The sequence below is a fragment of the Melozone crissalis genome, unplaced genomic scaffold (assembly GCF_028551555.1).
Source record: "Melozone crissalis strain CALT ecotype California unplaced genomic scaffold, PUWL_Pcris_2 ptg000045l_1, whole genome shotgun sequence".
Taxonomy (NCBI): domain Eukaryota; kingdom Metazoa; phylum Chordata; class Aves; order Passeriformes; family Passerellidae; genus Melozone; species Melozone crissalis.
In genome coordinates this window covers 24,690,652-24,713,504 of record NW_026535823.1, presented here as the reverse complement: position 1 = coordinate 24,713,504, position 22,853 = coordinate 24,690,652, and the positions used below count along the sequence as shown (strand labels likewise).

General features: G+C 42.1%; 1 protein-coding gene across 2 annotated transcripts; it reads left to right on the top strand.

Annotated features, from left to right (window-relative positions):
- The first annotated feature begins 1,802 nt into the window (after positions 1-1,802).
- On the top strand, positions 1,803-22,431 carry MKNK1 (MAPK interacting serine/threonine kinase 1). 2 transcript variants are annotated; one of them, XM_054285738.1, is made up of 14 exons: positions 1,803-1,845; positions 2,696-2,807; positions 5,264-5,359; positions 8,367-8,465; positions 9,152-9,249; positions 10,667-10,746; positions 12,162-12,235; positions 15,086-15,190; positions 18,132-18,187; positions 18,743-18,838; positions 19,614-19,808; positions 20,433-20,597; positions 21,191-21,231; positions 22,158-22,431. In XM_054285738.1, the coding sequence occupies exons 4-14, from the start codon at positions 8,369-8,371 to the stop codon at positions 22,387-22,389; spliced, it is 1,239 nt and encodes a 412-aa protein (XP_054141713.1). In that variant the 5' UTR covers positions 1,803-1,845; positions 2,696-2,807; positions 5,264-5,359; positions 8,367-8,368; the 3' UTR covers positions 22,390-22,431. The 2 variants fall into 2 exon arrangements, with proteins under 2 accessions (XP_054141713.1, XP_054141712.1); XM_054285737.1 differs by having other exon boundaries at positions 21,188-21,231.
- Positions 22,432-22,853: the final 422 nt, after the last annotated feature.

The following is a 22,853-nucleotide window of genomic DNA, read 5'->3' as shown; positions in this document are numbered from 1 at the left end:
TTAAAACCCACAATTAATTAAATTTGAAAATACTCTTCACAAGTTTGGCATTACTTCCCCTGAATTGATACAGTTCTAGATGTTGAGAGTCTGAATGTGGTTGCTTGGATTTGAGCTATTTCCACAGTCTTACCACAGTCTACCCTTTACTTCTGTTCACGTGGGGATTAACATGAGGAGTTGCACAGACTTGATCCTGACCTGTTCAAGGATAAAAGGTTTAGAGGTGTTGTGGAAATAGTGGGCAGCTAGTGGAGAGCAAAGACCACTAATCCCTTCCCTGAGGGGAGAGAGGGAAACAGGAGCATCCTCAGCCTGGATGGGCAACCAGAGATTCCTGTGGGGAACAGCTGCTGGGGCTGGCATTGCTGTGCATAAATATTCCTGGGCTGGCACATTCTTAGACATCAGATACTGCACCAACTTGCATGAGTGCATCCTTCAGAAAACAGGCTTCAATGTTTCTGCTGTTTATACTGCCAGCTTGGTGGCAAGAACAAAGCATGCTTTCATCCTGGGAGAGGATCCCACAGAGGAACCACTGATGGCACTGACCCCATCCCATCCTGGGACCTGTGGGCTGTGGCTGTCTCAGGCACTGCTCTGCTTCTGAGCTGTGTCCTTCGAACCCAGGGCAGGAACTGGCAGCTCTCTCAAACTGTGCTGCCTCTTCCTGGCCCCTTGGCAGAGAAGGCAGCAAGAGGAGGTAACACATGGCTCAACTTGCCTTGGATCTGCCTTACAGTGGGAAATAGCACTGACAACTCTCTCTTCCTGAGCCTTTTAAACTTTTACTTTCTGTGCTTTTTACTTCCTGCGTAGTAAATCAGAACTCCTCTTTGTAGGACTGAAAGACTGGACTCATCTGTAAACTCCAAAGTAAGGTTTCTGCTATTATTTTTTCTCTTGGAGCTATTATACAAAGCAGGTGCCTTGTGTCTCTGCTGAGAAGAAAACCTGATTGTTTTTCCAATCAAATCTATTTTCTGGCAATAATAACAACATAAAAAGGGATAAAACTGACAGATTAAAAGCCTAATTCAATCGTAGTTGTTAAAAAATATTTTTGAAGTATTTGAGTGGCATGTTTGTCTTTCCTTCACTGCTCTTACATTGCCGCATCTCTTCGTAGCTGTATGGGACACAAAGGGAACATATGTTTCCCTCTAATCAGTTGTGGAGAGGTAAGGAATTAGCTGGAGGAAAATAGGCTGCATCTAAAGTATTCAAGGAAGAGTTGAAAAAATGCAGAAGGATTTTGATTATCCCAAAGGGGATGGGAGCAAGTGAGGGTGGAACACAGCGCTGCTGCTGAGGTGGTTTCCAGCACCACCGTCTCGGAGTCCTTCGGACTCTTTGTCCAGCAGCGGGGTTTCCATCCTGTGCCTCCCCAACTTTATCTAAGCCCTTGGTTGTTGTCACTTTACTCTTCCTTTCCGTTCTTAGTCTGTCCTGCCTGAAGGTGTTTAAGGAAAGACGGCGAGGCGTTTAAGGAAGGACGGGACGCGGCACTCCCTTGACACAGCGGTGCTCGCTCATCGACCGGACGCGGCGATCTTCGGTTCTCCAGCCGAAGTGATGCTGTGATATCGCTCATGGGGGAAGGAGAACACGGCAAGCAGCCAGCCCAGCCTGGGGAGCAGGACCCCGCTATACTCCATTAATTTGCCCCATTGATTTGATTTGCCCCATTGCTGTTCCCCGTCCCGTCCCCTCAGAGGAGCCGCCGTGAGGGGGCGCGGAGGGGGCGGTGCCGCGCGCAGGCGCGCTCCCGCCGCTGCTCAGGCTCAGGGCGGGGGCGGGCGGTGCCGCCCCGCCAAGGAGGGACCCGCGGCCGCCATGGAGGTGAGGGTAGGGGGGGCTGCGGTCGCGGCGCTTCCCGGCCCGGCCAGCTGAGGGGAGGCCAGGGAGGGCAGTCCCCAGGGGCTCGGTCCGTACCCGCGGGAGCTCCTGCGGCTCGTCCGGAGTGTGGCGGGCTGAGCGCTCGGACGCGGGAGCGCCGGCAGCCCCCGGATGGAAGGTGCCACAGCTCTCCGGCCGGCAGCTCTTGGTCTGGGGGCTCTCCCCTGGGAATGCGGGAGTTTCCTCGTGTCTGGAGCTGGGAATATGTTCCCCGAAGGTTTAAAGTGCTGTGTTTCATACCTAGTGCGTTTTTCAATAAAGAGTGGTAAGTGTGTACGCTCCTACTGCAGCTGCTTTCTATTGACATTGCTGGAGTGGGAAAACAGGCGAAGGCGAACGGAGCAACTTCTAGGTGTGATCACGAGAAATCTTTTCGTTCTTGTGCTTTTCCTTCGGCATAAAACGAGAGCTGTGAGCCCCGAGGAGCACTGAAAATCTGCCTGATGAGTACTTTGTGGCATTAGCTCGGGCAGGGTGACCTTTTGAGGCGAGGGAGGCAGCGGGACAGCCCTGGGTGACAGCTCGGCTGCTGGCATCAGCAGGACTTGTGATAGCCAAAAATCAGCCCATTCCCTGACACCACTGGCACTTGTCAGTGAAGTGTCAGATCTGTTGGGAAATAAGCCACTGCCTTTTTTTTTTTTTTTTTTTTTTGCCATTTACAAGCTGATCTCTTCTACAACCCTCTATCATCCAATGTTATGACTCACAATTGGGCTTGGGAAGGTTGATGTATATTCTGATAACTTCAAAGAACCATTGTTTGCTTTTTTTTTTTTTTTTACCTAAACAGAGCTCCTCTTCATGCCTCCCAGGTGCTGGATGGAAGCAAGAGAAAACACTCCTGTGGAGCTGAACCTCTATCTCTTCAGTTCTAAAGGTGTTTTGTATTGGCAGCCCTCCAGGTAAAGTGGGGTGCCTTGTGCATTTGAAACTTTCTTGGCTCTTTAAAGGTCTTTTTCAACCAATATGCTTCTATGATATTATTTCATGGTACAGTCCTCTGTAATGCTTTCAAACAAAGTATTTACTGCTGTGAGCGGTGTCCTCTCTCCTTCTAGTACCTTCCTGGTAACAAATGTTAGAACACTGGTACAAATCTTACGTGACATCAAATGTGACAATACAGTGGAGTTTAATGACTTAATTTTAGAGTTGAAAGCACAGAAAGGGGAAGATAAAGAAAAATCAATTTGCTTCAAGGTTTAGAAAAACATTAATTTAGATTAGCTTCTCCAAACAAGGCTGCTTGCTGATGTAGGTGTATGTTGTGTAGCTTTTTTCTCCAGTGACAGATGTGATTATCTGATTGATCATTTATGGGTGTGGAGCAAGAGCAGGAAATGTTTGTCTTGTATCTGTATGAAAAGAAAAGTTGTCTTCAAAGAAGTTTTTCTCCTTGGTTTACAGTAACAAGGGAGTTGAGGGGGATTAGAGGAGCTACTTGGTGATGCAGAGACAATCTTCTGAGAGTTGTTCATGCCATCAGATGTAGAAGAGAATAAACAGCTTGCTGTTTAGTAAAGGGCCCTCAGAACCTACTTACATTGGATATCTCCTTAATTTAAAAGTGCTCTAGGGGTTGGAGAGCCTTTAAGTAGTTGAGTCTACCCACTATTGCTAGGAGTTTTCTCATTTAGAATGTGTGTGATGGAGTTTAAAATAACTTTGCTGCTAAGTTCTTACTGCCCTGTGATGGCAGGTGTTAAGCATGAGCTACCTGCCAGTGATCAGGAGCAGTAAATATTCTGTTTGCCTGTTCTGCTGGCTGTGGAAGGACAGAGGATGTTCTTTAGTGCAATAACCAGCGTGTGAGCCATGTTGTTCCCAGCAGAGCTCACCATTCACAGTTATTTGTTAGCCCTGTGAAATACACCCTGTTATATCCTCCCAACTATGTGGCTGCCTTGGAGACACATTGTCCTTGAACCAGAAATTAAAAAGATTACAATGTTTTTAAGCCATGCTCAGTCTAAGTTGTTCTCCTTACTTGTTATGTCTTAGCTGGATCAGGACACTTCTCTTGTTTGCCTCTGTCTTTCCAGTGGGGATGATAACCGTTCTTTTGCTGCCATTGTGAGTGATAACTGCTGCTTTTAGAGACATGCATGTGTGCCTGGGGAAACACAGGCTGATTTCAGCAAGTCTCATGTCTGCAGCACGTGTGTCAAAATGTGCTGTTCCCGAGCTGTGTGCTCTCCTCTCCATCAAGGTTCTCCCTGCTTCCCCAGCAGTAATCCTGGTGAAGTAAGAAAATGGGATGAGAGGAATCTATCTGAAATAACTTGATGTGCTATCCTGGAAAGTGAGATCCACCCATGGCTGGAGGGTTTGACTGGGAACCTCAGAAAACCACTCTTAGTTTGCAAGGGAAGTGTTAGCTGAAAGTACCAAAGAGTTACTCTGCAAATTGCTCAAGCAGGAGATGATGTGACACTGATCTCCTGGAAGTGCGACAGAGGGAATGGCAGGGGGAAGCAGGGACATAAAGGGAAAGGTTGCTGTAACCTTTTCCCCAGTGTGAAGGGTTTCAGGCAGGTGGTGTCAGCTGTGACACTGTGGGTTGTTACAGCAATGCTGTGATAAGGCTGGATCAATAATTTTTGTCAGACTTGCTCTTTGATGAAATTGGATTGCTTGGGCTTCCTGTGAACTTTCAGGTGTTCATTTGGAAATGTTAATGCTCTTGTATATTATTGAGAAGATGATGGAATGTTTTTAAGTTCCTGTCCCTTCATGGATAACTCAGATTAAACAAAATTAAAAGTTGTGCTGTAGGTGGAATGAGAAGGTAACTCAGACAGCTAAGAATGAATTGTGAAAAACTAGTGCAAAAATCAAGTAAGAGTATTCACTTCTTACAATTTGAAATTAATGTACTTAATACAGAACAAGTACAAAATAATCTGATTTGACACAGGACTGTCATACATCATTGAACATGCTTCCTCTCCAAATTGTATCTCTTGATGTGTAACATTACACACACAGTTAATCACTGTAGCTGCTTTATAAAGGCAGCTTGGGTTGTTCTGAGCTTCCTGCAGCTGGATGGTTTTTGCAGAATCAGCACCTGCTGAGTGTGTCCAGTTTCATTCTGAGCCACATCTGTAGGAATCAGTGTTGATGGAGGAGGAAGGGTCCAGGAACAATGTGAGACACTGAGCTGGGAGGAAAACTGGACTGGAGTCTGTTTTCATTTTGTTCCAGTGAAATTGTAGGGGTGTGCTTTTGCTGTGTGTTCATGTGAAGCCCAGCAAAACAAGTCCTTGCAATGTCTTCAGGCTCTGAGCACTACCTAAATGTGTGGGAAAACATTTTCATGATTTCTGAATGGTAATGTGATGGTGTTTCTTTTCAGCTCCAGAACAACTTGGCTCAGGCAAGACCCAGTTTTGGAGCAGGTGGTGGTACCCAGACTCTGCTTTCTTCCACTGAGTTCAAACACACAAACAAGGTATTTTCTTCTAAACAGAAAAAGGCATCTCTTCTGTGTTCCCAAGTGCTTCCTGTTACACACATGTGCTTGTTTCCAAATATCCTCTTCCTTCCTTTGGGAAGCAGATTAGAATGAGAGGGGAGTTAGGTCTGGGTAGTGGATTTTGGCATGTTCATATATGGAGTGTCAGGAAGCAAGATGAAAGATTACTTAAGGTCTGAATGAAGTGAAACTTGTGGTAATTGTTCCCTTTCTTCTTCTCTTGGCTTTGTTTGCAAGTTTCCTTTACAGCAAAGGAGAAAGGCTGTAACTATCTTCCCACACAGGCTCTGAATAGTGTGTGTGTGTTAAATATTGCCTCAACACTGAGTTATGATGATAATAAAATTCAGGGCCTTCAACAAAACTGCAGCTAAGACAGAAACTTGCTCTCATCTCTCTGTGGATTTTCCTGGTGATATTAGCCTGTGAGTAATAATCCTAACCTGACTGTAGAAGGACAGATCAGAATTTGAAGACACCCACCTTAGACCTGACGTGTCTGTGGCCATTTCCCTCCAGAGCAGTCCATGCAGTCCCTGAGCTCTGTCTGGCAGGGTGAGCTGCCTCAGAGCCCACAGTGTGCCTGTCACCAGGAGCACTCCTGCAGTAGGCAGGACACCTCAGCATTGCTTGGATGCTTGAGGCACCCTGTCCTTCAGTGTCTCCAGAAACTCTTTTGGTTGTAGAGTTGCAGGAAAAAAAAAGCATTTCTTGGAAAGCTTGAAAAATCTCTAAAATGTTTGGCTGGACTAAAGGCATTTTCTTGTAGTACCAGCTGTTAATTAAGTACTGGCTCATTAGAACAAATGAGTAATGGGAGTGAGGCTGTGATACCTTTAAAGGATGAGCTGTGTTGACAGAAGTCAGATATGAAATAGCAGACCAGAGCAGTAATAAGAATCTAACACAACTAACACTTCATGCTTTAATGTGATGGCAAATTTAGTCAAGACTATAGGTTAAAAATGTCAACTTTTCAGCAATTCGGTTTCTGTATACATAACTAGTGAACTTCCTGTTTTCAGGGAAGTAATTCTCTGTAATTTAGGAATAGAGTCAGACTAAAGGGAATTGAAATAATGTAGTGAGTTAATAAACAGCTGACTGTAAATATCAGAGCCAGCTGGTAGAGTGCAGGAGCTGGTTGTGAAGCTGTCAGCCGTGCTGAGAGACAGGATTCACATTCTGGAGTTTTTGATGATTTTTAATCAAAGGTAGATTTTTAGTTTCAAGCTCTGAAGCTGTGATATTTGAAATGGAATAGAATCTGCCTAGCTATGGCTTGTGGAAGGTCAGGCCATTAAAGTTACTTGTTTGACACCTTGTGGAAATCAAGCACCACCTTCAAGCAGAGCAGACCTATCTCTGAGCAGCTTCAGGTGTGTCATTTTAGTCCCAGTTCTGAATAACTCTTGAGGAAAGTTGGATTGAAATTGAGGAGAGCTGGAATTTGCTGCCAAAGGCTCACCTTCTTTTTATGTTAAAATTTGAAGCTGTATGTGTGTCAGTTTGAGTTAAAAGGAAGCTGTTTCTTCAGAAACTGGTAAAACTTGCTTTATATTACTGTATTTAGGAAGTCATCTAGAACATCCATCATGATGATTTCTGAACACATTCTGCCTAAGACTTGAAAATGAGGGTTTATTGTTGTTTTGAGGCTTTGAGTGATATATGTTTAAGTGTTTCACAAAGTGGTTAACAAGAAAGGACTTTTATAATAACACTTACCCTGAATTTTCAGACATGTGGGTTCTAAGTGACATTCACAGTAGCTGTTACTGACAGATAAGAACAAGAAAAATGTAATGGGGCAAAGAAAAAGTATTTAATGCATTGGTAGATTGTTGTGGAATGTTTTCTGCCTTGGAGCTTCTCCCATGTTTTGAGTACTTTAGAAATAGTGAAAGGCAGAAAAACTGCTCATCACAATCTCTGTTAAAAGAGAATCGACAGAAGTTTTTGGCACTTGTCTTTCACTGCCAGTGTTCTCATAATTCTACTAGTGATTTAGGTTTTTCTGTAGTACAAGATGATTAAAAGTGAATTTAGTCAGAATTCCTCATGGCTGTAAAATGTCTTAGGTGCACTTTGCTACTGCCTTGAAGACTTTCAGCTGAGATTTTAAGCTGTTGAGGCAAACTTAGCTGGATGTGATCGGTGTGAAGTGCTCCTGCCTAGAACCTCAGTGTGGAATCATTTAACTTTTTGGAGCTAGGTTAGCTGTACAAATATGGCCATGTTTTTATTTAAGCTTCAAAAACAATATGCAGGTGTTTTTTCTGCCATACTATCTTGCATCAGTGAATTGTTACCCCTGACTAAGCTCTTGTAGTATCTGCAGCTAGTAATGTAGGAAAAAACAATATAAATGCCATTAACACTTCTTGGTTTGGAGCATAAATTACCCACTGATCTGTGGTTTAGAAAGGTACATTATGGTTCTGTGAGAAATGGTTTTCTTTGTGGCCTTTTGGCAGCATTAACTGACCTAGATCTCTCTTGTGATACTTTAACTCCTGTGGTTGCTTTGTTTCACTGAGTGATTTGAAACTTCCCCACACCTTCCTGCCCCTTTGGAGGCTCATTTCCTTGAGCTGATTTGAAAAAAATCTCTTTGTAAAACAGCAGAATAGCTCAGAGGAGTGCCCTTGTGAGGGCTGCAAGCGTTGTCTGGTATCAGGGCATGTGTTGTGTTCTGGGTTATTTCTGTGCTTTGCCTTACTGTGCTATGAGATAAGGATTCAGTATAGATGCTTTATTGTTCCCTCCTGTTTTTACATTTATTTATCAACCCCCCAAACTATTAATTGGCACCCGAATTGCCTTTTTAGGTTTCCTCTGATATTTGAAAAAGAGGTGACAACCTATGATGAAGCAAAGCAGAGAAACTTTTGGATAGATAGGACCATAAACACACAAGAGCATGTGCATTTTCTCCTGAAGTAATTGATTGTTAAAGTCACCTCTGTGTTCTGTCACACAGAGATGGTCAGCAGCCAGCCTGTCCCCATAGCAGACAGTGGGAAAAGGAAAAAGAAGAAAAGAACCAGAGCCACAGATCAGGTCCCTGGGAAGTTTGAAGGTTGGTGACAATTGAAAAGCTTTTAGCTGTTACAGTCTGCTTTGCTTCTGATATTTTTCTGTTTTCTTAGCTAGACATTGTATTTTCTGGTAGGAACAGTGCTGATGTCAAAAGGTTTTGGTTGAATAGATGTGTGCACAAATGCTGTGAAATTTTGTAAGTAAAATATAGTTCAGTGAGAAAACTGAGCAGTATAAAACTTCTTAGTGAGCAAGTAGCAATGGAAGATACATTTCAAATAAAAATGGTAGCAGCAACAAACTCCAGGTTTAAATGTTCAAGTTTGTAATACTTAAAACACCATCTCTGCAAGTAGATTATGTATGGCAGCATTTTCTGATCAAATAATTAATTGTCTTCCATCTGAAAAAAGGTTTCTGAGTTTTACATGAAGACAGGGAAAGTGGCTGAGATCCTAGAGATTACACATTTGTTCATACTACAAATGTTTTATATCTCAGCAATTTTGATGCTGTGATAAAGTTTACTTCTAATTTTTCTTGAACTTGAAAGAGGGAGGTGAAAAAGGAAGCATAGTTAAGACTGGCATGTCTGTTTTAATACTACATAAATTTGAGGGAAGCTTAGCAGATAAAGAGCTTGTCTTGATGTTATTCATTAAAATAACTTTCACTTTCAAAATTCACTTGGATGGATGTGTCCTTTCTTCTGGGTTTCTTTGGCAGACTTGTACAAGCTGACTGCTGAGCTGCTTGGTGAGGGAGCATATGCTAAAGTTCAGGGTGCTGTCAGTCTCCAGACTGGGAAAGAATATGCAGTCAAAGTAAGTAGAGAGTAAAAGCAGCATCACTTCTGTCTGTGATGTGTCTACTCCCTCTGAGTATCTCAGGGAAAACCTGCAATAGAGTGGGTAATAGCAAATCCTTCTAGGAAATTTTTGATGCTTGAAATGAGCTTGTTTTATAACTGTTGAGAAAACCTGTCCTCTGAAGTGTTGTGCCTCCAGAGTGAACTGGTTTATCAGCTGCAGGTAGAAATCACAACCAGTAAATCACTGTGACTGGATCTCAGGGCAAGCTTTCCTCTCATGCCCTGCTTTAGTTGTAGCCTACCTTTGTCTCTTCTTATGAAAGAAGAGGCTGAGTCATTATCCAGCATGGCCTCCCAAACAGTGCAAGATTTTGGGTGCTGTTCAGAGAGCATCAGGTGCTCCCAATGGTTCATGTAAAGCTGTCTTTAATTTTTGATAGAGGCCAATCTTCTTTCTGTAATATCACTGAAAAGCTGGGCTCATTTACAAATTTGTTGTTATCCTGAGTCCTCCATTTAATTACAAACACAAATAACAGCAATAGGGAAGATTTGTGCTTGATTCTATTCAAAAATGGGCACAAAATTTTAAGTCCCTTTGAAAATGTAGTTCCATAGATGCTGGATTTTTTTCTGTACTTTGTAAAATTGTTGAAGTTTAAAGGTTGAAATAAACAAAGCTCTGCATTAGGAATTTGATGTGATCAGATGCAGAGACCCATGTAGTACTGGTGGATGGTTGCCTGTCCTGCACCAGAGAGCTCAGGCTGCAGGAATAAGAAACCAGTCCTGGATACAGGTGATGGTGATGTCTTGGTAATGTCATGAGCTTTCAGTTTATGCAGCAATCATTGAGGATCAGCCTCTTGTCCTCTTTCAACCTAAGGATGGTGTGAAGGAGACTTCTGATGGCTCTGAGATTGAATGTATGTTTTCTTTAGGTTCTATTATTGGGTCTCTATAAAGTTTACACTATGAACTTTTATTTTGTGGTGAATTCGGTATTTGTTGCTTAAATGCCTCTAATGACAAATCTCTTCTTTTTGACTGTTCAGTGTCTGATGTGACTCAAATCTATTCTTGGTAGATCTCAGGAGGATATCCTGTTCTGCACATTGCAAAGTTAAAATTATGCAAGAAAAAGCTTGTGGTAACTGGTCACTGGCTGTGTAATGTGTGGATTTAGTTCCTTTCTTCTCTTCCTGCCCTAATTTCTCTTGTCCTCTGAATGCCTTCCAGAGCTCTGCTGACACTGCTCTGTAAACAAATGCCAGATGAGAAATTGAACAAACAAACAAAGGTGGAGCGTTGTTCTCCAGTGGGCATGCCCTAGATTCAAACCTTGGAACAGTTACCTAATTCCAGAGCTATATGCATGGTTCCTGCAGTAATTTTTTTCAAATATGAGTTCTTAAAACTCCTTTTCACAGATCATTGAAAAAAATGCTGGGCATAGTCGGAGTCGGGTTTTTCGTGAGATAGAAACTCTGTACCAGTGCCAGGGTAACAAGTAAGTATGGTCTTGTCTTTGTTTATTTAAAGTGTTTTGATTATTTGTTTTCAAATTTTTATACGTGACAAAGTTAGAAACTTTGCATCAGTCTCCTTAAAACCACTTTGAAATTTAGATTTGACTTACTCAGATTAAGAATTTCCCCTTCTTTACCTGTGAAATATTTACAGATTAATAGTTACACAACTCAATCAGCAGCCAGGTCAATGTAGCTTGATTGTGCTTCAATGATGCATGGCTTTTGTCCAGATGAGAAATTAACATTTTGACACTTTCCCCTGTGATTTCACCATCAGCAAAAACTGACATGATACCAGCTGCTGTGGAAAGGAAATCTCACCATTCCTTTCCCTGGTGTGTGGTTTGCCCTCCTCCTTGTGTCAGCCTTCCTGCTTTTGCACTGGAACTCTTAGGTCAGCAAAAAGCTAACATAGTTCTCATTTGGATGTGTGCTGACTTCATGCAGCCACAGGATGAGGCAACTGCAAAGCTGCTGCTCATGGCTGAAGAGGAAGAAAAGCTGTGCAGGCCCTGGGAACTTTGTGATGGGTTTGAGGCAGTTCTGAAGCTACTTCAGATGTCTCTGTTAATCTAGAATGTATATACAACAGATGGTATATATATTACAATTGTGCTGCTTATATTGAATTTTTCAAACAAATGCCTAATATAACATACAGAAATAATTTCAAAACCAGCTTTTTTACCAAATTCATGGGTTTATGTTGTGCTGTAGAGAAGCAGACCATGAGTTTCCTCTTTTGTGAGGTTAAGAGTAAATGGTCATCCAGTGCACAACTGATGAAGAACTCAAGCTCACATGACCACATGCAGAATTTTGGGGGTTGAGTGTACCATTAAATGTAAAAAATTCTGACTTACTTACACATTTGACATTCTCAAAGCAATGTGGGGTATTTGTGCTGCAAAGAATTTGCATGAGCTAAACAGGAGTTGGTCTAAAAATGGCAACTAAGGAGCTGGATTTAATATCTTGTTGACAGATGCCTGTCTCCTTTGAGTCCTCTGTGTTTTGCTTTGTGATTTCCAGAGAGAAAGAATGCCAGTTTAATTATTTTTTCTTTATTTCTGCCTTCAGCACAAATGCAGTGTTTTAAATTATTAAATACAACCTACAACCAGTTATCTTCCTGTCAATTGAGCAGTAGCAGAGCTCTCACAATCTTGTCTGAGTGTGCTGTTTGGCCTCTTTCCCATGCTTAAATTTCAGTGGGTGTTGGAAATGTGGTTTTAATGCCACAGGCAACCAAAGCAACTTGATTAACTAGAACTTGTATTTTTGGTTACTTCTGGCACTTCCTAGTTATGCACCCTGGGCTGAAACTCTTCATTGCTGTGTGTACACTCTATGCTTGTTTCCTTTATTCCCTTTTTTGTTTCTTTTTTTAAAGGAACATTTTGGAGTTAATAGAATTTTTTGAAGATGACACAAGATACTACCTGGTCTTTGAGAAGCTGCGAGGAGGTACTGTGCAGAAACTGTGCCTTTGCTCATTGAATCATTTTGGCTCCTATTTGCCTCTGTTTTAAAGTAGTAATTGAAGAACTCACTTTAAATGCTTGAGAATTTAGTGCAGCATCTCTGTACTCTGGCAGAATTTCCCTTTGATGTAGAATTGACTTCATTGCCTGGAGCTCTGTTATGAAAATCATCTTGCCCGTGCCTGGGGTTGCTGTTATGGAGAACCAGTTGTGCTTGTGGGTGTTTGAGAGCCCATCAAGTGAGCCTGAGTGGTCACTGGGCTCCTGCACTTCCCACTCACCTGGGCAATGAGAAAGCTGCAGCAAGCACTTCATGGGCTTTCTCACATTTGTCCGCATGGAGTATAATTACAGTACCTGCTAATTGCATGGCTGTGCAAAACCAGGAGTTAGTCTGGCCAACCCTTCAAAGGAGAACTTCTGGAGTATCCTGCTGCCCAGAGAACATCATCTATTGCTTCTGGTCAAGAAGGTTTCCAGGAGCAAACTGTATGTGCAAGAAATAAAAATTCTTTATGCACAGATGCAGAACTATTTTTGAAAGGGAGGGATGTGTACATTTCTTGAGTAAAAGCTTCTGTTTAACTTTTCTCAAAATTCTGCATATTTTTATTGTATTTTCCCATAACACTTTTTCTTAATGCACAGATGTCTCTGATAAATTAGCTGTAATGGGGCTTGTTTGAGATGAATCTGAATTTCTTTTTTTTCATCTCCACATTCTTCCATTAGTTAACCCTCTTTTTTGTGAGTTTCTGGTTGTCATTGTACCTGCATGGCTGCAGAGAGGATAATAATGCTACTCCCCTCTTAGCTACTGATTTTACAGGCTCAGCTAGGGCTGAGGTTAGTTTTCTCTTAAATCAGTATTATATCTCTTAAAAATCAGTATTTAAAGGGTTAGGTATGTAGTTTGAAGACAAAGAATGAGAATTGGGGTCAGATCTGATGCACTACAGATACTGATGTGAGTAGCAAGGCTGGCAAGAATGAGAACATTAATCTTCAATGCAAGTCTTACTTCAGTAACTCCAGTCTCAGAGGCTGCTCTCACAGTGTTGGAGCATAATTTGGGCTTTCCATTTTCAACTTTGCCTTCGAGTAGCTGTGGTAACTGAAGGAGCTCTGTTCCTGTTTTATCTGTTTTCAGTTCACTGTGATATGCAGAGTCCCTTTAGTATCCTTGTCTGACAGCGTTTTATAATTGAGTGAGTTAAAATTGAGCTGATTAGATTGAACTTGTATGATTTAAGAGTTTTTTTCTCTTTTTTTCTCCTCTGAAATGCATTTTGAGAGGTGCTGTATGATGCTTTCTCTGAGTACTGGAGAGGCAGGAACAACTGGTGCCCTGCTATTCTTTCTTCATGAGAATTCTCTATGTGGGCTGAATACAAAGTCAGTAAAGTGTGTTTTTATTGATATTGATATAATTCTTATCTGAGAGAGTTTGAACATCAGCTCTATTCAGAAGGGAAATTTCACATAAACCTGCTGAGTGAAATGAGCCCTTCAGGTAGCTCAGTATTGTTTCCTGCAAAGTGTGGGGTCTTTTCCACAGGGCTGGAAACGTTGAAGAACTTTCACTGCTTTCTAAAAGTGCAAAGAACAACTACATCAGGAAACCCCTTTGAACTTTGTGCACTCAAGAAATCTGTAGCAAACCAGGTGGTGTTGGTTTTAGTAAGGGAAAATGTCTGTGCTTGAAATCTGACAGCCTGGTCCAAAGTGGCCTTCCTCCACCCAGCTGACACAGCTTGGCTGTGCATATCTGAGCATCTCCCTCTTCTTTTTGAACGTCCTTTCTCTTCCCTCTCTGAATGCTCACTGTGCAGGAGTGCCAGTAGCATTGATGGTATTAGAATAGGAATTACCCAGTAGGAGATTTCCTTCCACATTTAGAACTAGAGCATAAAAGTGAAATCACCTGAGATAGAAAACATTGAGTGTACTGGGGCTAATAACAAATGGCAGTCACTACTTGAGTTTCTTTGATTGCTTTTACAGATACACCTCTCTGAATAAGAAAATAGAAGGCAATAGTAAGGCTGCTTAGGGAGCTGGGATCTCTGTGGACTACATGGTTTTTTAAAGACATTTTTAACCTTTTGAGATGAATGGTTGAATTCACTTTATGAAAATGAGGAATCAAACCTCCCTTTATTCTTTGTTAAAGGGATACCAGTGAGGCTCTGCCTGCAAGCTACCAGCCCTTCAGTATGTTTTAATTTAGAGGACTTTTGTCAGATTTTATATCCCTGGGTAAATTTTGCCTTAAGTCAGTGCAGAAGCCTTGCCTTGATGCCTGTGGGGAATTTGATGTGTATTTAAAGGTCAAATCTCTTTTTACTTTGATGGTGTTGAGGCACAAAACATGCATCCTTGACTTTCAGTGCAGGGTTTCAGTGGTGACATTTTAGCAAATGAGGGGAATTTGAGTATGACCATCCCTGACCTGGGGTGGGTTGGGTTTGCTGAAGTGTTTATGGATCTCCTTAGCTGATGTTTGAGTTTTACTGGTACTGTTGGCAAATCTCCACTGTCCCAGTGTGTGGAAAACAGGCCAGTCATGTCCTGGGGCAGTAAAAAGTGATTGCCTCTCATGCTGTGCTTAACCTAGAAGCTGCACTGTCTGAAAATTATGTTCTAGCACACTTAAGTGGTGAAGCTGCTCAGTTGTGCCTTTTCTGCTTAGTCATTCCCCTCTTTGCTCCACAGAAGTTGCCTGCTGTGAAAGGCTGCTATGAAGTGTGAAAATGAGATGATGGGTTCATGATGCTTGGAACTAGCTCAGCATTCATGCTGAGGTTTTCCCTTTCACCTGTTACCCTGACAGGTTCAATCCTGGCCCATATTCAAAAGAGGAAGCACTTCAATGAACGAGAAGCAAGCAAAGTGGTGAGAGACATTGCCTCTGCTCTGGACTTTCTTCATACAAAAGGTGAGAGAGGGCTGCCTCCATCTTTACCAGTTAATACTGTACACTCAGGTTATAAAGCACATTTATCTCTAAGTAGCCACCTTTTGCTAGTGTTCCCATTTACAGCAATGCCAGATGACTTAAGCTGCTTTCCTCTATGATTCTATTTTCATACTGTAGTATTTTCAGTAATTGGGAGTGTTAGGATGGTACAGGCTTTCCAAGAAGAAAACTTGAATCATCACCCAGAGAGATTTAACATTAGGGTTGAGTCTATTTGTTCCTGTTACACAAGCCACCATATAAAGGTTACTCAAAAGGGTTCTAATAAAATTTTAATTTCCTCATCTTTTCAGGTCAACAGAGTTTCTATTTTGTAATTACTCAGAATTTCTGCTGGTCACAAGACCTGTTGGTTTGCAGTAGCTTTTGGCTGCCCACATTTAGACTCTCACTGTTAAATTGAGAGATCTAAGTGAAGCATAGTCTTTATTTGAAGATGTCCTCAATTCCTTTGGAATTTGCTTACATTTAAAGCAGTTATGTTTACAGAGATTTTTATTATGTTAGTGTATTTCTGCTGCTTTTTTGACTTGGGAATACTTTGGTCTAAATTCAAAAATTTCTGTGCATTATGGACATCCCAGAGTATATTTTTGGGCTGAATATGATGGATACTTTTGAAGTTTTTCCTAGGTTGTGATTTTCTGGCCTTGCAGCTTCAGTTACTCTTACAGTGACTAGCTCTGAACAGAATGGCATGAGATTGGATACTGTTTGTGGGATATTTATTTTGATACATATTTTCTTTCCTTTTTGCTATTCTGATTAGCCTGGTAGATCTCATCAGATTTGGTTTGCTGCCTAAATTGCTTAGTACTGGCCCTGGATCAATAAATGTTTAGTTGTAGTCCATACTTTCAAGTCACAGGACTGTTTATATGTTGACTTGGAATCACAGCACTGGTACCTCAACAAGTTGAACCCATTAAAAAGAAAATTGTAGCAATGCTTGGAGTAAAAGGGGTAAACCTGAGGAATGTGGATCTTGTCACATGTTGTGACTGTTGCAAAAAGTGAATTTGAATGTAAAACCAAACTTAGTTTGGATCAAGAGGTTTTTATGTGATAATTCAACATTAAACCTTCAGAGAATGTGCTTCTTGAATACCTGTGTTTAGAAGATTTTGATTTTGAGATATGGAACATATAAAAAGCAGTGAATTTAGCCACAAATATGTAGAAAAAATCTTTTTTGATGTGCAAGGCTGTAGTGGGTTTCTTAACAGCTGCAAGTCCAGGTACCCCACTCAAGAGGTTTAACATCAGCTGAGCTAATACCTTTCTGTAGTTCTCTCTCAACTTTTAGCTTTAATTCCCCTTTTCCCAAACAAGAGGAGGGTGATTGATTAAAATAGCTGTAGAGCAGCAGTCTGCTTTCTTGTTGTTTGCTGTGAGCTGGGACAGCAGGGATATAGCTTGCAGAATCAGCTACATCCCCTTTTCATTTTATTGTTCTCTTTATGGTTCTTCCGTGTGACATTAAAATAATTAGTAAGTAGGGTACAGAGCACTAAAGTAAACAGGAAATTAAAGCAGTTTCATTGCACAGCTTAATGGTGAAGTCCTATAGCTAAATGCTTTTAAAAAAATTTGAATGAGGACAACTAATTCTTTTGACAGGAGTAGTTTAAAACTCAGCTGGATGATAATCCTGCCTTACACCCACTTGGGATGTGTGTGCTTTATTGCTGATAATCTACTGGAGAGGTGTTTAAAGGCGGCTGTTTTCTCAGTGCTTTGTGGAACTGCAAAATCAAATGTTACATAATCAGACATTTGAATTCACACAACAATACAAAAAGACACTGTTGGCTTTCCCATTGTGAGCCAAGCCAACTGCTGGGAGTTTGGTCAGCCTTGTTGCAAATGTCAGCTCAGGCCACCTCAGTGGGTTCATTGTGTCATCATTTGTACCAAAGCCATGTGCACTGTGTCAGTATGAACACTGATTCCTTTAGTTTGGGGCTCTGCTGTTATGTTTTAAGCCACATCTTGTGAAATGTGCTGAAGAATTGACATTAAAAGCTCCCTTGCCAAGAGTTTGGTGGATTTTTCCTTCCTGTACTCTGAAGTAATGTAAGGTGTTCTTGGAGTGTAAGTTTCTAAATCAAGACTAGACTGCAGTTAAATTACAGCCAAGCTGCTCATTTGATTTGATTCTTTTGCCTCTCATTTTCTACCTTCCATTTGAGTTTGATCATATTAAGAACTTCCAGAAATTGTGGTTTTAGGCATTTGAAGAACTTTGACAGAGAACCACCTTGCATGTGGATTGCACAGATAACTTTGTGCTTCCCTGTTAGGTTTGCCTATTCTGATAGGAGTCGAATGAAGAAGCCTTTTGGCTGTTTTCCTTTAGCTTTTCTTCACCATCTCTAACTGAAACTTTTTCATTTGCTTCAGCAATGAGTATGTACCTGAAAGGGATATTTTCATCTGGGGGATTTTTTGCTGAGGAGAGTGCCTCAAGTACTGTCTGTGCTGGTAGGAGTTCAGCAAGCCAATTGATCCACCTGGAAAGAACAGCTTCACTGTAAAAGGCACCAAAATAATTTCATTAAACTGTGTAAAGCACTAAACTTTCCTACAGGTCAGTCATCTCAATAAGCTGGTTTTAAGGAACAGAATTAATTTGGGCTAACAAAATGTTCTGATGTTAGATTCTTACTTGCTTGACAGACTCTCCTGTCTAGTTAAGGATGATAAAGGTATAGCAGGATGCAACAGTAACATTTAACAGTTGCACTTTACAGTTAAATGATTATATTTAAGAGGGGCAGGTGTGTGTAGCAGGCTCAGACCTAGAATATTTCCCAGGCCACCTTCTAAAAAAAGAGAAGTTATGAGAAATAAAACAGCAGAGTATCCTTTCTAATGAACATTTGTACTCTCTTTTTAGGTATTGCTCACAGGGACCTGAAGCCTGAAAACATCCTGTGTGAATCTCCAGAAAAGGTGCTGCTCTGGTCTCTCAACTCTCCTAACTGAATTTTTTTAACTTGGTTCCCAAAAACAGTTCTTGTGTTTTTTCTCTTCTTGAAAACTTTTGAACCCATTAGTGAACTTCAACTAAATTTAACAGAACTGATGCTTGAAAGAGATTAAATTAATCTTTGAGCTGTGAAAATGTGAACATCTGGCTAAGAGATAAAAAACCAACTGGCCTTATGGAGGGACAGCAGTGACACCCTCATGCCTCATCTGTTCTGAGCCAGTACCCAGATGGACAAGCAGCATTTAGAGGCCAGCTGGTCACTTTATATGACCAGTTTTCAAAGTGCCCTGATGTGTACTGGCACTTGCCTAACCAAATAAAAGAATAGTGTAGCAGGATCAGGTGCAGGTGGTGAGGTGCAGCTGGGGCAGGGCAGGTGAATGCCTGAAGGTGGCTGTGAGGGACTGGGTCTCTCTAGGGATTTGTGCTCTGTCCTGGGGTTTTCTACTTCACATATATACATATTCATAGATTTTGCATTAATCCCAGTCTTCCTGACCTCTTATATTTTTTAGATATCACCAGTAAAAATATGTGACTTTGATCTTGGCAGTGGGGTGAAGCTCAACAGTGCATGTACTCCCATAACTACTCCTGAGTTAACAACGCCGGTGAGAGACCTGTTGTGGCTTTGTGCTGTCTTTGTTCTACTACAAACAAATCAGTTTTTCTTATCTCCAGAGGAGACCTTCCAAAGGGCTTACTGCCACTACACCCAGTGCTGGGCAGCTCATTTCAAGCAAGTGTATGTGTGGTGAATGCTGTCTTGCTTTCCCAGTTACAGAACAAATACACAAAAGCACAGGAGCTCAGTGTTAATTCTCCTCTTGGCCTGCATGAGACACATTGGTCCTGCTTATCTCTTACACAGTCAAATGGAGAAACTTTTTGTGCCCATTTTTGTGTGCTTATGGACAGACTTTGAACCTTAGTTTTGTGTTCATTTCCCCATCTTTTGGTTCTGTAGCCAAGCCAATGAGCTATGGAGAATGCAAGCTCTCTTATCAGTGTGTAGCTTTATAATACACATTGGTTTGAAAAACTACAGTCCTATGTTTTTGCCATTTACTGTGAAAGAAAAATCTGACAGTGTTGCAGAAGTCTTACAGAAATCTATTCCCCTGATACACTTGTCTGATAACTAATGGATAAGACTTAAAAACCTGAAAGATGTAAGTTAATGTTTTGACCTTGGATTAAAGGTTCACAGCTGTGTAGAACAGCTTGTGGTGCTGCTAAATAACTATAGGAACTTCACTATTCACTGATGCCTAAATTTCTGCTTTTCCACCAAGCCACTTGGTATAAAGAGTGGAAAGTTATAAACCTGAGTCTTGTTTTGATGTGACCCTCCCTTTGAAAGCTTGATGGAATTTGGTTTCTTAGTGTGGCTCTGCAGAATACATGGCACCTGAAGTGGTGGAAGTCTTCATGGAGGAGGCCACGTTCTATGACAAGAGGTGTGATCTGTGGAGCCTGGGGGTGATCCTGTACATCATGCTCAGTGGTTACCCCCCTTTTGTGGGCAACTGTGGCACAGACTGTGGCTGGGACAGAGGAGAAGTCTGCAGGGTTTGCCAGGTGAGTGTGCATGTCCTGGCTGCGTGGGGAGAGCAGAGTTCTCCCCTGGGCCTTGGGTGCAGAACTTGCTGCAGTGTCAGCAGTGGGGAGCTGTGCCTGATGCTGGCAGGTGGCTGGGAGGGTGAGCTGTCACTGCAAAGTGAGGGTGGCAATAGAGAAGTTGAGTGATGCCAGTTTCTAAAGTAAGCATGAGCAACAGCCTCTCCTTCCTCCTGCTGTGAGATCTCAGAGCTTCTCCTCACCCTCTTCCCCACTCTGGGATCCTCCCTTGGTCTGTAATCCTTGATCTGGTTAATTTTAGTCACTGCAATTCCTCAGATAAAAGCTGAGCCCTGGGAGGGTTGCTATGCAGGGCCTGCATTTGTTTTCTAAAAATGGAGTATTTTAGCTGCCCTCTTAGGGGTGGGGGGAAGTGTTTTCAGCAGACAGTGTATTGTGTCCATCTTAGGCTGCACTGAGCCACTCTGTGCAGCTGCCTGTCACTCCCCATTGACTGCATAAGGACACTGGATGGTTTCAGTTGTTGCCCTCCACATCAGGTGGTTAAAAGTGAGTGGGAAGTCTCACCTGAGAAACCTTCTGGTTGCAGTGTATTTCAATTAAATATTTTTTTTCCTTTACCAGAACAAGCTTTTTGAGAGCATTCAGGAGGGCAAATATGAATTTCCTGACAAGGACTGGTCACATATTTCCTCTGAGGCCAAAGATCTCATCTCAAAGCTTCTGGTTTGTGATGCCAAAGAACGACTTAGTGCTGCTCAAGTCTTGCAACATTCATGGCTTCAAGGAGTATGTATCCCCCTTTATATAAAGTTATTCTTCTTCCAGAGTGACAAATAAGCTGTTCCCTGTCTCTGAACTTTTATTTGAGTCCTTGTGTGTTTCAGTGCTTGTATCTTGATTAATTAAATAATACACAGTGGCTTTATTTTTTTCTGCATGGTAAATATTTGGATGAATATGTCAGCCTTTAAGTGTTTGCTTTGTTTTGTTTAATTATTGCTTTGTGCATTTTAAATGGCTTTCTTGTGAATAGCAAGTACTGCAGTACACAAATTATTGTGCTAATACAGTAATGCAGAATGCTGGTAAATATGGTTATAAAAGAACAGCAGTGTCCTCTTATGTTTCAGTTCCCTGTTCAGGAAAGAAGGAATAGACCCTCTGGAGAGCTTCCAAAGCTGTAGTCTTATACCTGCAAGCTGTGAAAACTTCTTGTGAGGGGTGACAAATTATGAAAAACGCTTTGCCCACAGTGAATTAGTTTATTTCCAATATCTGTAAAGATTTGGGGGAGTCTCTTATTTTTTGTAACTCTTGGGAAAGCTTGGTTCCCAGCTGCTAATGTGTAACTAACTTCTCTTCAATGCTTCTTCTAGCAGGCTCCTGAAAGGGGATTGCCCACCCCTCAAGTTCTTCAAAGGTAGGGTTTATTTTCTAAACATCTATAAACTTGGCCAAGAATAATTCCTGAAAGAGTGGGTGGGAGAGAGGAGTTGACAAATTAGGAGGTAACATCCCTGCCTGAGAATGGAGCTTCATAAATGTGCCACACTCATTTTGTTAAGAACATCAGAAATATTAAAGCTCTGAATTTTCTTTATGATCTAATCTTGCTTGTTTGTGAGAAAAGCATTAGAGGGAATTCCTGCAGTGCAGTGTTCATCTTAGACAGGAAATAATGATGGTTTTGTCAGCTTGCTGCCCAGGAGGGGCAGAAAAAGGCATAAAGGCGTGTGTTACCCAAAGAGACTGCTTTCTGATGGGTGTATAATCACCATAAACACAGACTTGGATCTGACTTGCCTTGTAGTTGGTGGCACCCACAATATCCATTTACTGTGAGCAGGGCGAGCCTCATTGCAGGTGATTGGATGGGAGAACCTGTGTGCCAGAGAGCCTGAGTCACACATCTGTTTTTATCTCTGTCTGCTGGTGATTTCAGATGGTTCTCCCATCAGAAAAGCAATTCCTTAAGCCACAGGTGCAGTTGTAGAAGGACTGCAGTTCTCTGGAGAAGGACAGCAGAATGGCCCCATATGTCCATTATTTGAGAACAGGTAGAAATTAAGGATGACATCTCAGGTGGCTTCCTGGGTTTATAATGAGAAATCCTTGGCAGAAGGAATCGTAGAACTATGGCTGTTTCCAAAATCCCAGAGTGCTTTTCTCATGCATTGCTGGTCCTCTGAGTGAGGATAAATGCAAATATTACCTGGTCATTTTCCCTGCTGTCTCTATGATTTGCCAGAGGAAATAAACACGCCTGGAAATAGATACTGTGCTGTGAGGGTGATTGGGTGAAGTGCCTGTGTTGAAACTGCTTCCTCCTTCTCTTCCCCTGGCCAGGAACAGCAGCACAAAGGACCTGACGCTGTTTGCAGCCGAGGCCATCGCCCTGAACCGGCAGCTGTCCCAGCACGAGAGCGAGCTGAGCGCGGAGCAGGACAGCGCCGCCCACGCCACCGTGTGCTCCATGAAGCTGTCCCCTCCCTCCAAGTCCCGCCTGGCCCGGCGCAGGGCCCTGGCACACGCCACCAAAACCAGCGACTTCCAGCCAGCTCCCCGTAAAGCCTTCTGAAGCCCTGTGCTGCTGTGGCGGGGGCAGGATGAGTCTGTGTTCTTATTTGGATTTTCAGCGCTGATAAAAGCTGCTCTGCTTCCGACACTTTGATTAGGAGCTTGCTCTTGTGATGTGACTTGTAACTTAAAGGGGACAGCTTTTTATGGGAATGTTTTTTGCCTGTCAGATTTAGTGCATTAAGATAATTCAACTGGTTTTTTTTTTTTTCCAAACTGCAGAAGACGAGTTTGCTGCTGTGTTATTATCTGAGGTGATAAATCACTAAGCTTTCCTCATTTTCTCCTTAGAAGAGCACAGTTTAAAATGCAAACTTGAAAACATCAGGAAAAACCCACACTTTGCCAGGCAGAGCATCAAGCCTCTCCCTGCTGATGGCTGCTCTCCTTGGTGGCACATCTTGAAGGTGCTGCTGTTATTGCCAGCAGTAGGGACTGTTCCCAACCAGCAGTGCCCTCCTCTCT

Excerpts from the sequence above, each read along its gene's own strand:
- MKNK1 (XM_054285737.1), top strand. The coding sequence starts at position 8,369 with ATGGTCAGCAGCCAGCCTGTCCCCATAGCAGACAGTGGGAAAAGGAAA. Across the intron at positions 18,188-18,742 it reads TGTGTGAATCTCCAGAAAAG|ATATCACCAGTAAAAATATG; the intron begins GTGCTGCTCTGG and ends TATATTTTTTAG. Across the intron at positions 21,232-22,157 it reads ACCCCTCAAGTTCTTCAAAG|GAACAGCAGCACAAAGGACC; the intron begins GTAGGGTTTATT and ends TCCCCTGGCCAG.